This window comes from Otolemur garnettii, unplaced genomic scaffold, assembly GCF_000181295.1.
Source record: "Otolemur garnettii isolate 467f Iridium unplaced genomic scaffold, OtoGar3 scaffold00297, whole genome shotgun sequence".
NCBI lineage: Eukaryota > Metazoa > Chordata > Mammalia > Primates > Galagidae > Otolemur > Otolemur garnettii.
In genome coordinates, this window is record NW_003852692.1 from 528,669 (window position 1) to 544,417 (window position 15,749).

Here is a 15,749-nt window from a genome sequence, read left to right on the forward strand (position 1 = left end):
GTAAGACATGGTTTCTGTTATACTTATCTACTTAGTTACCAAATTCTTTCAAAGAGCATACAATTCAATGCCAGAGAAAAGGTCACAAATGTAGTAAGTGTAAGTAAAAGATGTGAACAAAGACAAAAAGAACAGACCAAAAATAACTGATGGAAGAAAAGAGAGAGGCAGACATGAAATTAAATACATAGGACCCCTGTAAGTTGACCACCCAAGAGAATGTAACAAACTGGTCAACATATAGAGGTGGTCCACGTAAGGACCCAGGCCTGCTGTATTGATATGCAAAGGTACAGCACGTTGTTGTATAAAAATTAGGTCAACTTAAGGAGGTGGTGAACTCCAGAAGCTCCACTGTGATTTCAGGAAGAAAACAAAATGTAAAGAATTAGGTGCTTGATGCTCCCTTTACTCCCTTCTCCTTTCCAGTCATCACAAAACTCTCTTTATCGTGGGCCACACCATCCTTTTTCAGCCGTCATCAGTTTCCTGACTTCTCTGTTTCTGCCTTAAGGAATCCTGATATCCACGCTGCAAGGTGTTCTTCCCACCCACCTGAGGACAGCGATCATCTTCTACATTCAGATAGGTGAATCATTATACCCAAACCATGAGAGTCATTTACCCAAACCAATTTTACTAAACTTCTAAAAATACAATATGAATTTAAGGTTCTATCACCCAGGGTTATAAGAATTTTAAAGTCTGCATTATCCTAGAAGAAAAATGTCATCTATACCTCAAAATTTCTCAGTGCACATGGACTTAAAATTACCAAGCAAAGTTAAATATGTCGCCTTATGGCACATGACTACCAGGGGTGCAAATGTCACAGCAGGACAGGAATGGGTAAATAACAGGCCATCGTATATGTTGTCCCCTTCGTGGGTTGGGATTAGGGGACAGCTGTCTTGGGGAGATGCTGAACCCAAATCTACACATACCACTGTGCTTGCTTCACCAGGCAATTCCAAGGTAATTAACATACTCTGCCATGACAGAAATAGCAAGAAAGCTCCAAATAGATGAATTACAGAAACCTACAGAAGTAAAGGTTTGATATCTGAGTCTCCCGATCATCCTAACAGTAACTTACACCTCACTTACCAAAAGTAAGTCGAGGCCTCTTACAGACCGCCTAGGATTGTTTTCAATCCTGATGATAAACAAGTGCACTCCTATGGTAATGCAACGGAAGCTGAGAAGAGCTGTAATCTCCGTAGCCAACTAAATCTAAACTAAAAACCATGGGCAGAATTACCTATTGCAATCCCGGTTCATTAGGAATTTGGAACTTTGAAGATGGGTATATTTGTTATGCTGCACAATCCTTGCTAATCAGATACTGCCCTTTACACACCAAGGTGATGCACCTGACATGCATCATGGGGAAAGGTTACACGCAGGCTTGAACTTGGAAACCTTGCCTTCCAGTAGAGACAGATAAGGTAAAACAGCTCCCCTTTCTCTCTTGGCATCCTAGATGGGAGGCAAGAATTTAGAACTTGACCAGAGAGCATCCAGCTGTAAAGTCTCAAACCAAGGCCTTAAAATAACTGATTTCTTAACTTGATGGCTACTGAGGGGCATTTTATGTTGCACGGTGCTGTACATAATCAATCAATGCAGATTACTAAGCCACCCTCAGCAGACACTGGCCCAGTCTGGTTGGATGTAAAGACAGCAAACTCCAGTCCTGGAGTTGCTCAGGGCTCCTGCTTAACTTTCTTAAGGAAGCTTAAAGTGAATGGACTCAGTCAGTACTGGCAGGCAAAGCCCATGGCTACCAGTAACCTCCAAAGACCAGCAAGACTTTCTTGTTTTTTGCCCTGGATTTGTTCTAACAACCAAACTCTTTTTCATTTCCCATCTCCTTCTCTCTCCAAAATATTCATGAATGCCTGAAAACAATATACCTACAACCTCACAACACCAATTAGACCAAGTATAAATGATGCAATATAAATCATTTTTTAAAAAATCTTGTCATATTGACATGCAGAAAACTCTAGCACCAAAAACAAAATATATATATATTTTTGGAGAGAGAGTCTCACTCTGTCACCGTGGATAGAGTTCCATGGTGTCATCCTAGCTCACGGCAACCTCAAATTCTTGGGTTGAGCAGTCCTCTTGCCTCAATCCCCTAAGCAGCTTGGACTACAGGTGTTCACCACAGACCCAACTAGTTTTTCTACTTTTCTACTTTTAGGGTCTTGCTCTTGCTCAGGCTGGTCTCTAACTCCTGAGCGCAAGCAATCCACCCGACTCAGCCTCCCAAAGTGCTGGGATTACAGGCATGAGCTACTGTGCCCATTCACCAAAAACGGCGTTAACACTACAAATTTATTACAAAAGATATTTCTTAAAAAGTCTTTGTGTAATTTACTTGAAAGAAAGAAAAACTGGTAGAAATGAAAGCATACTGATTTTATATTCCTTTCAGTGAATCAGATTACAACTTTTCTAGTTCACCAACCTCAAGTTCAGGTACGTCAGCATCTGTAGATTGACGATGGCCTCAGGAATGACTCGGATACAGTTGTGGTACAGATTAAGAATTTCCAGTGATACGAAATGGCACAATTCCATTGGAACTTCAACCAGTCTGTTTTTAGATAAATCTATGAGGAGAAGAAAGAATATTTTGTCAATAAATCGTCAACATGATCAATACAATCTTATCAACCATGGGCACTGTTTTTCTTAACATTATAAATTTAGACAAACATTATCGATTTTTTTGTACCTCTGTTACTACAGTGTTGTGATTTCTATTTCCTGGTCAAATTCAGGGACACATGAGGTGTGAAAAAGCAAGAATACTGCTAAAACTATTTAGCTATCTAAAGGGGAACTTTTTTTTTTTTTTTTGCGACAGAGTCGCCCTTGGTAGAGTGCCATAGTGTCACAGCTCACAGCAACCTCTAACGTTTGGGCTTAAGCGATTCTCTTGCCTCAGCCTCCCAAGTAGCTGGGACTACAGGCATTGGCCACAATGCCCAGCTATTTTTGTTGTTGTTGTTGCAGCTGTCATTGTTGTTTAGCTGGCCAGGGCTGTGTTTGAACCCGCCAGCCTGAGTGTATGTGGCCAGTGCCCTACCCACTGAGCTCCAGGCACTGCCCTAAAGGAGAACTTTTTACTTTATCTAAAAATTATCTCCATCTCATTCTACCCTAGATAAATTTATCTGAATACATATATTTACCATAATTATTAATTAAATTTTGTATTTATCATACATGAGAGCTTTCCAAAAAGTATCCAGCCATATAGTATGAAAAAATGGAGACAGATATGGCTAGATAGATACCTCTGGACAGCCCTCAGATATTGTCTCTCCCTCTGGACTATAATCTCATTTACATATAAGGAAATGTCTTTACACCCTTGACAAATGAGCATATAACAGACGCTAAACAAATGTATTCACTAGAATTACTAATAATCCGTAACAATTGTGTCTGTTAAGAACCAACACTGTGATGCTGCAAGACCAGTAATAAAACTGGACCCCACGGCCAATGTCCCAAAGATGGCAGTGATGGTCCACTGTATGGAGCGATGCTACCACATAGCAGGGCTTATGGTATGACCATTCCAAAAACAAAACTAATATCCTTAATATTAGATACTAGAGTTCTTATATTCTTGCCTCATATTCGGTGTTTTGTGGCATTTGGTGGTTGTATCAGTCATCCCCATTTAGATATTGAAGTCCTTAATATCTAGATAGATATTAAAGTCCTTAACATCTAAATGAGGATGACTGATATGACCACTAAATGCCACAAAACACCGAATATGAGGCAAGAGCCGCCACTCTTGAAAACAGCCCGCAATAGCAGATCACCTCACCCCGTAGAGGAGGGCCGCAAACAGCATCAGCTGAAGATGTCCAGTAAACAACATGTAACATACACTCACCTCCCTAAAGAATCATACCTTGGCCAAAGGGAAAAACATGGAAAACTTCCTAAGGTCAATACAACAGATGAAACAGAACCCCAGAGCTACCTTCCCTCCAGGAAATAAATACCCAGAGAAAGGACTAGATGGCTTTAGGAACAGAATTCTAACAAATGTTTAAGAAATAATTCTGATAATATTTAAACTATTCCAACCCTTATAAAAAGAAGGAACGCTTTCAAATTTTTATTTTAAAAGTGAGGTATAGCAGTGATTCTATCAGCTGACAAAGAAGGTACACAGTAGGGAAACTACATATGAACCCCCCTTCTAAATACTGATGTAAATTTAATTTTTTTTTCTTTTAGCCGGGACCGGGTTTGAACCTGTCACCTCCGGTACATGGGGCTGGTGCCCTACTCCTTGAGCCACAGGTGCCGGCTGTAAATAAATCTAAATTTTAAAAATAGCATATAGGATTGAGTAGCACATAATATGATCGACCTACTCTGAACGAGGGGGGCTTATTCTATGACCTTATATTACTAAAACAACACACCATACAAGCAGACCAAAGTGAAAGAGCATGTGATCATCTCCATGGACAAAAACATTGGATAAAATATGACATTCATTTTTTTTAAAACAACTTTGAGGCATATTTCACATTTCATAAAATTGATTCATTTCAAATTTACAACTCAATGATTTCTAGTAAACAGTGCCTTCAGCACCATAAATGGGGGGGGTTCCATTTGTTTTTATATATACATTCAGGCAGCACAAGTTAAATCTTGCTACATTAATATATTTATCGCATTGTGGTGAAGTCAGAGCCTTCAGTGCATTGAAGCAATAAACACTGTATCCACAAGCAATCTCCCACCATCCTCCCTAAATCAGTTTTAGAACATTTACATTGATTCTTAATACAACTGCTTCACAAAATAGAATAGTTGGCCATTCCCTTACAAAATTTATACGTGTGTGTATAGACAAAAACAAAGATGAGACAAAGAGAGAGAAAAGAGAGGCTTTTATTTATCACTAAATCACATAAAACTAAAAATGTTAGCATCGAAGTCAAGACATCACTACTAAATGATCACTACTGTTTGTGATTTTTTAGGAGATACTAGCTAAAGACACGAGACCCGGAAAGGCAAGAAGAATCAAAACTGGAAAGAAAACTGAATTGTTATTTGCAGATAATATGTTTGCCTTCCTGGAAAAATCTAAGTATTCACAGGAGAGCTTTAACAATGATACAAGAATGTAATAAATAATGAAAGTACAGAATAGAAAACTTATCTACTGAAATAATAGCTTACACATACACACACTAGCAAAAAGACAAGAAGAGACAATTTATATACCAGCAAAGGGAAGACTCCTAGAAAATCTTAAGGAACATGCAAAGCTGATATGAAGAAAACTTTAAAATGCTAAGAAACAGAAAAGAGGTTCGGCGCCTATAGCTCAACCAGCTAAGGCGCCAGCCACCTACACCTAAGGTGGCGGGTTCGAATCCCCAGCCCGGACCCGCCAAACAACAATGACGGCTGCAACCAAAAAATAGCCAGGCGTTGTGGCGGGCGCCTGTGGTCCCAGCTACTTGGGAGGCAGAGGCAGGAGACTCACTTGAGCCCAGGAGTTGGAGGTTGCTGTGAGCGTGATGCCACAGCACTTTACCCAGGGGGACAGCTTGAGGCTCTGTCTCAAAAATAAAAAAAAAAGAAACAGAAAAGAAACAAGACTCAGCATTAAAAAAGGTGACAATCTTCTCTAAGTTATAACCACCCAGTTTCATACATTCCCAATTTCAAAAAATTCTTGAATATTTTTTTATTTGCAGCAGTTATTACACGAATTTATTCTAAAGTTCACGTAGTACAATAACACAAAAATATTCAGGTATTCCTCAAAAAAGGGGAGCTATGAAGGGACCAGCTCTCCAGGACTTGAGAAACACATCATAAAGCAGTGTGATGGACAGATGGGAAGACCAATGGGACAAGGCCAAAGGGACAAGTAACCAAGATGGGAAGTAGGCTAAAGAGATACAGGGACAGAAAGCGTGTACAAAATAAAGGGGCATCTCAAATCATTAGGGAAGAGATGTGAGGTCAGGAAAATGTTTGAGAGAAATGGATAGCCGTCCAGAATGAACAAACCAAAAAAGGATGACCTACCTACCTCACACCTTTCTAAATGAATTCTAAATGAATCGGGGGATTGATTGTGAAACGTGAAGCCCTAACACAACCAGGGCAACACATGGAAAATCTGTGTTGATGGTCTCGGAAGGGGGAAGGCTTTCCTATGAACAGCACAAAGCAAGATTCACAAATTCAATACATGAAAACAAAACCTGTGACATTTCAAAACAAACCGAAACTTCACCACAAACAGAACTGACAACAAATGGAAGAGGAGGAAAAGTTCTACAATTCAAAAATACAACAGGCTAACTGTATTAATACGTAAAGAGCTTCTACAGTCAATAATAACACAGATAATAAACAAAAAAGGGGGAAGAAATGGGTATGAACAGATGGCTCAGAGTAAAGGAAACAACAGGTCTTAAAAATATGAAAAAATGATCAACCTCATTCAAATTGTAGTGACGCAAATTACAACTACATGAGAGAGTATTTTTCACCTATTAGACTAAAGAATATCAAAAAGTTTGATAAATACATTGTAATGCTGAGGACATGGTGATGTAAATATTTTAGTAATAGCTGTCAAAATTACAAATGTTTACACACTTTAATCTAGCAATCTTTCTCATCTATAGATATTCTCATCTATGAGAAAATGACATAATTTTTAGCATGGTTTAAACAGCAAAAGATGGAAAACAAAACAGCAGAGGACTGGCTGAATATTAGTATACTGTTAATAAATATAAATAATAGTAAAATTAAATCGATTAATAAATATTAATATAATATTAATTTTATGTCATGTGATAGAATGTAATATTAAACATGTTCCATAACAAAATGCTAATATTCAACTCCATCTAGGTAAATACAAAAGATCTAAAGTCGGCTCGGCGCCTATAGCTCAACCGGCTAAGGCGCCAGCCACGTACACCTAAGGTGGCGGGTTCGAATCCCCAGCCCGGACCCGCCAAACAACAATGATGGCTGCAACCAAAAAATAGCCGGGCGTTGTGGCGGGCGCCTGTGGTCCCAGCTACTTGGGAGGTGGAGGCAGGAGACTCGCTTGAGCCCAGGAGTTGGAGGTTGCTGTGAGCTGTAATGCCACGGCACTCTGCCCAGGGGGACAGCTTGAGGCTCTGTCTCAAAAAAAAAAAAAAAAAAAAAAAAGATCTAAAGTCTCCATCTTTTTTATGGTTGAACAGTACTCCATGGTAGACATTATACCACGGTTCATTAATCCATTCGTGTGTCAATGAGTCTATGGGTTGATTCCACATCCTGGTTATTATGAACTGAGCTGTGATAAACATTAATAGTGCAAATGTCCTTATAGTAAAATGATTTTCTTTCTTCTGGGTAAATGCCTAGTAATGGGATTGCAGGATCAAATGTTAGGTTTACTTTTTAACTGTTTGAGGAATAACCATACTTCTTTCCACAGAGGCTGCATTAGTTTGCAATCCCACCAGCAGGATAGAAGTGCTCCCTTCTCTCCACAACCATGCCAGCATCTGCAGCTTTGGCACTTTGTGAGGGGGGTTTGGGATTCTTCTTAGTAAAACATCACAAGAATGAAAAATCAAGTATCCAATGAATACTAATATGAAACCGACAGAGAAACAACTACACACAAACAGGAGAGAAAAACACTATTAAATTCAAGTGGAGGGGAGAGGGAGGAGGGAAAGGGGAGATGAGGGGGGGAGGAGGACTGTTAAACTCTCACCCACTGTGAACAATGGACGTGTGTACACCACACCCCCCGGGTGAAGGGCTCAACTACAACTTGAACTTTAGCTAACAAACGCAAACATTGTAACCTAATCATTTGTACCTTCATAATAATCTGAAATAAAAAATGAACAAATCAGCTTTTACTTCGAAAAACAAACAAAAAAAATCCCACTTTACATTGAAAAAAGGAAAGGCTAATATTACACAGCTAATGAAGGAAGCAGGTCTCTATGTGCTGATATGAAACAAACATGAGGATATATTGCAAATGGTTTTGGACACCTCTCACAGAACAGTGAACACAGGACTGTGTTTTTTGATGAATATTTACCATTACACTTAAATAGAATTAGATTATCTCTGGAAGATTATACAAGAAACTGGTAAAAGTGGTTGTTTCTGGAGAGAGGGTCTCTGGCTTAGGTGAGCAGGGGTGAGAGATGGGGAGACTTGTCACTGTAGATACTTCTGTTACCTTTAGAAATATGAACACACTGCTTATTTGATTATATGTGATGTGCAATACATATACATTGTTATAACATATATGATAATCTATATTATAAAAATTTAAATATATACGTGTATCTCATCCTCCCATCAGTGTTTTTATTCCTTCACTACACAAAGAATTTCATTTCACTTGAAAAGATGTAAGACACCAGGACAAACTGTGAAGTCTCTGTACTAAAATAGGGAAAATATTGAAGCAAGTGTCCCTTCATGAATGTTGAGAACCTAAACAGAGAACTATCCTAGGAGCCTCTCGTGTTCTTTCTTCCTGAAACACTTCACTAGATGTGGCGGTCTGAGTGGGTTACAGTGCTAGGAACCTGCCCAGGAAACTCATACCGGTTGTTTTCTTCAGGTTCAACTCAAAGAAATTCCACTGGTTTTCCAGTTTACATCCCCAAATTTGCCTCCCCTGGGAATTGCTTCAACCATCTAGTTGAATACAAAAGATACAGAATGCATACGGGTGGCATGTTTCATAACTATTTCAGGTAATGATGTTTTCATGATTCAGTGTCACTTATTTTTTTTAAACACAGAAAAGCATTTTTTATAGAAATACTGTCTTATAGCTGCAAACCTTCTGAAGTTAATGGGACATCAAATTCATAACGAAAACCACTCCAACCTGGGAGCAGATAGCCAGGTCTAAGTCTACAACCATCTAAGATATTTGAGAAAGTAACTGAATATTCAAGGCCTTTGTTTCCAAATAATTAAAATTAGGAGCAAATGAAACTAGATGAGTTCTAATATTCATGTCATATCTAAAATTTTTGTGAATATGTCAAATATATTCAGGATCCAAGTACTCTAAGTCAAAAGTATTCAGAACCCTAGTGATTTTGTTTCATCATACTACTTGATTACACCAGTTAAATATCATAAGATGTTGCATGTATATATATATGTATGTATATTTTATATATATACGTATATACCCATGTATATATTAAGTTACTAATAATTAAACACTGGCAGATTCTTTAATGAATTTGTCACTTTATTGTAGAATCTATATCATATAATCTAAATTTTAAAAGTGTTGTTTTCAAACGTGGGGCAAATGTAATTTTAAAAGAAAGAAAATATAAAATAGCTTATACAAATTAAGCTAATACTCACTTTGGGGCTAAATGTACAAATGGACTCATTATTAACCATCTGCTTAAAAAACGTGCTAGAAGAATGTTGTAACCAGTGTATAGGTCTGGTATTTTCAATATCATTTACAATACAGATTTCATTTGCTCTCCTTCCTTTTCTTATCCTTTCTTCCATCATCTCCAGACTTAGGAGGAAAGTCTGGCATTTTGCCTTCCCGATACTTTCTTCCCTGGCTGTCTGACTTTGCTAAGGGCTCATCACAGTCTCTCAAGAGACAGGAGTAGTCCCGCCTGCTGGGAGGAAAAGGAGGTACACCAGAAACCTTAATTTCTCCCCCATTATAAACAACATCTGATCTCTTCTCCTGAATGCTTGTTTTTAATTGTGCTTTTTTTTTTTTTTCCTAGAGATGAACTCTCACTCTGTCACCTAGGCTGGAGTGCATGCAGTGGCACAACCATAGATCACCGCACCTGCAAACTCCTAGGCTCCGGAGATCCTCCCACCTCAGCCACCCAAGTAGCTGGAACTACAGGTGCACACCACAACATCCAGCTTATCTTTCTTCGTTTTTGTAGAGTCAGGGTCTTGCTACATTGACCAGACTGGTCACAAACTCTTGGCCTCACGTGATCTTCCAGCTTCAGCCTCCCAAAGCGCTCAGATTACACTTGTGAGCCACTACACCTGGCCTTATTATCGCTGTTCTATACTGCTACCAAATGTTTCTACTGCTATTGCTATTCTATGCTAGTTGTGCTAATCCTGCTGCTCAGGATTCCTTTTTGAAGGGAGTCAAGCAATGTATTATAAATAAATAAAGTTATAAGGCATCAACAGTGGGCACCAGCCATGCTCAGGCCTCCACATCCTTTGAATTAGTGAGAATTTACCTATGCAGTACATCCCCAATCAACCTGGGCCTGTGCTGCAGCTTCTGCAAAACTCACACAGAGCTAAGATGCTTTCAATGTCTGGACAAAAACAGTTGCTTAGATGGGCTTTGTTCAAGTTAAAACAAAAGGGGGAAAAAAAAGCTTTTTTTTTTAAGGTAATCAACCATTTGCTGAATTATTTATGTTCCATCAATATACACTAAGGATTTGGTATCCACAGAAATAAAAAACCACACAGAGCCTACTTTTAAGGAATTGAAACTTTTATTGACACCTTTAACAGTAAGATGAGGCAAACCCAGAATGAAATATAAGGCAGAATGCCCTAATAGTACTTTTCTTTCTTTCTTTCTTTTTTTTGAGACAGTTTTGCTCTGTAGCCCTGGGTACAGTGCCCTGGTGTCATCCTAGCTCACAGCAACCTCAAACTCTTGAGCTTGAGCAATCCCCTTGCCTCAGCCTCCTCAGTAGCTGGGACTACGGGCGATGACCACAATATCCAGCTAGTTTTTCTATTTTAGTAGGGACAGGGGTCTTGCTCCTGCTTAGCCTGGTCTCCAACTCTGAAGCTCAAACAATCCACCCACCTTGGCCTCCCAGAGTGCTAAGATTACAGGCAAGAGCCACAGTGCTGGGCCTCTAATTGGGCTTTTAATAAATTACAAAAAAAAAGAGCTGGGTGTTTGGTGGGAGTTGAAACACCCACTCTGAAAGAGTAAGCACTCTGAAAGAAAGAAATCTAAGACTTAGTTCTATGTAAAGACACGAGAGGGCGGGCGGTCAGTTCATGGTGCACACACAGTGGGAGCATTCCTAACTCTGCCTTTGAAAGGGCAGACCCAGAAGGCAGTGCTAATGATCACAGGCACATCAAGGGGTGAGCAGTGAAGGTTCTCCCACTTAGGAAACAGAATGAGAGTCGAGATAACAGGTAAAGGCAATTCGCATATCTTGTAGGACAACCAAAAGTGGGGGGTGAGAGCAATAAGCCAGGGATTGTAAAAACACCTTAGCATCTAAGAACGCTAAGCCACAGAAAGCTAAGTAAGCTTTTAAAAGGTAGAAATACATAGGGATGAAGAATTTGTATTTGTGTTTGTTCTACATTGCTCTAATTTTGTTGCGAATATATCTGTATAGAGGTGCGAGTGAATCAGCTTATAATCTATTTTCCTATGTAAGACACATATTTGCCTGGTGTTAAGCAACCTTGCTGGCATGCTGAAATCAGTTGGAAAGTTTTTTTAAATTCTGCAGCCTGGGGCTGAGAAACTTCAAGGCATGATTTGGACATCAGGATTCTTGAGATGTCCAGTTGATTTCCATCATGCTATAGGGAACCCATGAGCAGAGGGCCCAACATGTCTCATCTTTCCCAGCATACACCAATCTACACAGGTGACGCCCTCGTAGGTGTGTTCAGGATACCAGGCTCGTACCTTATCAGAGATCCTAATTTGGGAAAGAAAATCTTATCCAATTGAGAGTCACCATTTTTACATTAGACTCTTACTCTAAATTCCTCCTCAGCTACCTTCTGGTACAATCGAAGCAATAAAAATCCAACTTGACCAGGTGCAGTGGCTCGCCTGTAATCCTAGCACTCTGGGAGGCCGAAGCAGGTCGGATTGCCTGATCTCACAGGTTGGAGACCAGACTGATCAAGAGCGCGATCCCTGTCTCTAAAAATAGCCAGGCATTCTGGGGGGCACCTGTAGTCCCAGCTCCTCAGGAGGCTGAGGCAAAAGGATCACTAGAACCCTGGAGTTTGAGGTTGCTGAGAGCTGTGATGCCAGGGCACTCTACTGAGGGTGACAAAGTGAGACTCTGTCTTAAAAGGAAAAAAAAAATCCAACCTGGAATAAAGTTTTGCATGTTTTAAACTGGCCTTGATCACATAGGAGATGGGGTGTTTTTCCCTTACTTAATCCTTAGCACAACCTAGTGAGACATGTATTGTTGTAATTTCCAATTTTGTGCAGACACTTAGGAACAGAGAGGTTAGATCACTTGCCTGAGGCCACACAGCTAGCATGTGGCACAGCCAAGAATTAAACCAGATTAGGATAACACCAAAGTTGCTTCTTGGACCTATACTTATTCCACCTCGCAGGACCGCAATACGGACAGGCCAAGATCAGTTGCTCATACGGGCATAGCTTACAAAAAGAAAAAATAATTATCTGACCCCTTTCAGGTGCCTGGTTCATAAGCATTAAAAAGATTCCACAACTCTCTGCACTAAAGTATGTGAACGCTGACGAGGTCTCTAATATTTTTTTCCAGAGACAGGAGTACATGTGGTCAGTGCCTGGTTTCCTCCACTCAACCCCAGACAGGCACTGTCCCTCACTGCTAGAAACCCAGCCTGGGGCCCAGGCCTGCAGTGGGGAGCGGGCCACAGCACGGCTCTCTGCAAACATAGCCCTGCAGCAAACCAGAACCCCAGAACCACGTCCTGCCCGTGTCTGTCGCCTAATTGGAGCATTCACATGAAAGCTGGGCAGCTAGAAATAAAACAATAGGAGTCACCACTGCCAACACAAGCTTTGCAAATCCCTAAAATAAAGCGGCCAGATGAATAAAAATAAGCAGGGGCAGGCAGAAAAACAGTCAATGGAATCTTGAGTGCAGTCAGCACACAGGCTCGGAGGCAGTGTTGTTTGTATGAAAAAGGAAAGTGGTTTCTCGGGAGGGTTTGGATGAGGTCCCTGTTCTCTGGCAACAACATCCCAAGTTATCAGCCACCGCAGCCACGAAGCAGACATGCAGACGGTCCAGGACAGCTGGGGACCTCATGGTTGCAATGTCTTCCTTTATGGTAAGGAGAGAAGGTGGAATCTTGGATGTCAAGAACATGCCCAGTTCTGGCAAGACCCAAGGCTACGATAAACATGGTACCGTGGAAATTGAATTTTAGAATGTCAGCGCAAATCGTGTTGTCTCAATAATTAAGTGAAATGTGTATCCTTCACATATATAAAGCTAAAGCCCTGACCTGCCACAGAGTGCAAAGAACTGCTGTTTGCCCACCACTGAGGAGGCTGCTCTGTGCCTGGCAGCTCCACCCATGCGCTGTTCCTCCTGGGACCACTGCCTCCGGGGAGATAGCTCTTAAGTAGGGAACGGTCTAAGGTCACCTCCCCATTTTGGACAGTCCGTACCCACGCTCACCTAGGTAGGCAAGGTCTCTCTAGAAGCAGCTCAGCTGTATCTTTATAACCATTCTGAACTTCCTCCCACTGCTCTGCAACATCTTGGTGTTTTCCCTTCACTCCACTCCTTTCAGCACAGACACTCCGCGCAGCCCCAGGACTCAGCCCCCAGAGGGGCACAGCAGTGAGCAACTGCAGCTTCTGGCCAGGGAGCAGAGCCCATGGCTGACTCACCCCTGACTCTGCAGTGCAAGACCACTCTATGCTTTCAGGGTTAAATGGGCAGAAATAGTAAGTGGATCCCTAAAAATGGTGAGTGAGTCAAGATTCCAGGCGACATCTCAGAGATCTGATGAGCAATTCCTCAGTATGAACCATGAGGTCTTCCAGGATCACCTACTCAAGATTGCTACATATCCATCTTCACCTCCTTTCTGTGTCCTGTGTTTTCTTTATTTTCCTAGCACTCAGCTTCCTAACTTAACATACAATTTATCCATGTATATTATTGTCAGTTTTCTCTCACTCTCCTAGAATGTAAGTTCCGTGAAGGCTGGGATCTCTGCATTGTTCACCGACATACAGAAAGAGCTTAATAAATGTTTCTTGAATGGATTGGATGAAAAGTGTGCAAGAAAAAACGGGTTCTTAGGTCAAAGAGCCAGAGTTCAAATTCTGGTCCCATTATTCAGTTAGGTGGACTTGGAAATCATTATTTAATTTTTTGATGCCTCAATTTCTTCACCCGTAATGTGAGGATAATAGGGCTGACCCCATTGAATTACTGAAAGGATTAAAGGAGAGGATACATCCAAAGCCCTTACAGCAGTGCCTGTCACACATCTGAAATACTCTAAGAATAATACCTGTCATTACATTAACTATTACTGGGTTCCGTGAGACACCAAGAAATAAGGTCTGGGCTGGGAAGGAACTTAAAATCAAACTAACAAGCACATGAAGCCCACTCTATATTTAAAAAACCCAAATAATAATTCTGTATAATGAATGAAAATCTATGTATCAGTTTGAAGGCTTCTCTTTCCCCTAAATTAGTTTTCTCCAGCTCATCCATTGATCATGGGCTTGCATTATTTGCCCCGTATAAACGTTGGAAAGAAGTGAGATGATGTGTACAAAACAGTTACAAGCATCTGGAATTCAAGAAATGACAGTGAAGAAGTGAAATGTAACTCGGACACGGAGCCCGCTCCAATAATCTCACGGTGCAGAAAGGAAGAGCGATACCCAGCTTACTAGTTAAGTTGTAGAGAGAATAGACACGGGTATAGATTGTCTCCTTGAAGAAAGGTCCCCAAGCTTGCAGAGGAGCTGCAGACTTTGCTATGGACGGGGCTCTCCAGACCCCGGGCAGGGCATAGTGGTGTGTGGGCGACAGCCCCTGGGTAGAGCAGGCTAACAGCAGCAACTCAAATAGCATGAGGGAGGGCAGGAAACCTGGGTGTCTATGTGGTACAAGAGAGAGAACGGGGTGGGGGGGGGGTTGGTTGTGGAGAGTGCTGCGGCATCATAGCTCACAAAAACCTCAAACTCTTAGACTCAAGCAATATCCTTGCCTCAGCCTCCCAAGTAGCTGGGACTACAGGCACCTACCACAACACTAGGCTAGTTTTTTTCTATTTTTAATAGTGATGGGGTCTTTCCCTTCCCGCCCCCCCTCAGTTTTTGGCCGGGGCCAGGTTTTAACCTGCCACCTCCGGTATACGGGGCCAGCGCCCTACTTCTTTGAGCCACAGGTGTTGCCCAGGGCCTTGCTCTTGTGCAGCCTGGCCTTGATCTCCTGAGCTCAGGAGATCCACCCCCGCTGGCCTCCCACAGTGCCAGGATTACAGACGTGAGCCACCTGTGCCCCACCCAAAGTGGTCTCTTAATCTGTCCTTTGTGAGGCCATAGAACCCAAATGGCTTTTCACTAAATCATACAATTAAGTATCTGAAGTCTAACAAACACCTTGTTGCTTGACCATTATCAGTCAAGCAGTTGATAATGGTACCTTACCAGTCAGTTCACAGAGAGTCTCATCATACTGTAATTAGGGGAAGACTAATTACTAGTGGTTAAGGAAACAGGGGCAGCAAGGTGAGTAATCTGGGAAAAGCAAAAAAAGGGTGTCCCAAGGACACTGACCCCTTGCACACTCAAACTTCCATCACTATGCTGGGATCAGAGCAGGAAGCAGACTTCTGTGCAGCAATGCAGAATAAATGCAGAGACGCAAGCCCAGCAAACTCTATGCAGCCTT

General features: G+C 41.3%; 1 protein-coding gene across 2 annotated transcripts in view; it reads right to left on the bottom strand.

Annotated features, from left to right (window-relative positions):
• The window catches only part of LRCH1 (leucine rich repeats and calponin homology domain containing 1), a 201,422-nt gene that overhangs the window by 99,896 nt on the left and 85,777 nt on the right, over positions 1-15,749 (bottom strand). For both annotated transcript variants that reach the window (XM_003803360.3, XM_023508955.1), the window contains exon 2: positions 2,480-2,624. In XM_003803360.3, coding sequence (XP_003803408.1) covers positions 2,480-2,624 — 145 coding nt within the window. The remainder of the gene's footprint in view (positions 1-2,479; positions 2,625-15,749) is intronic.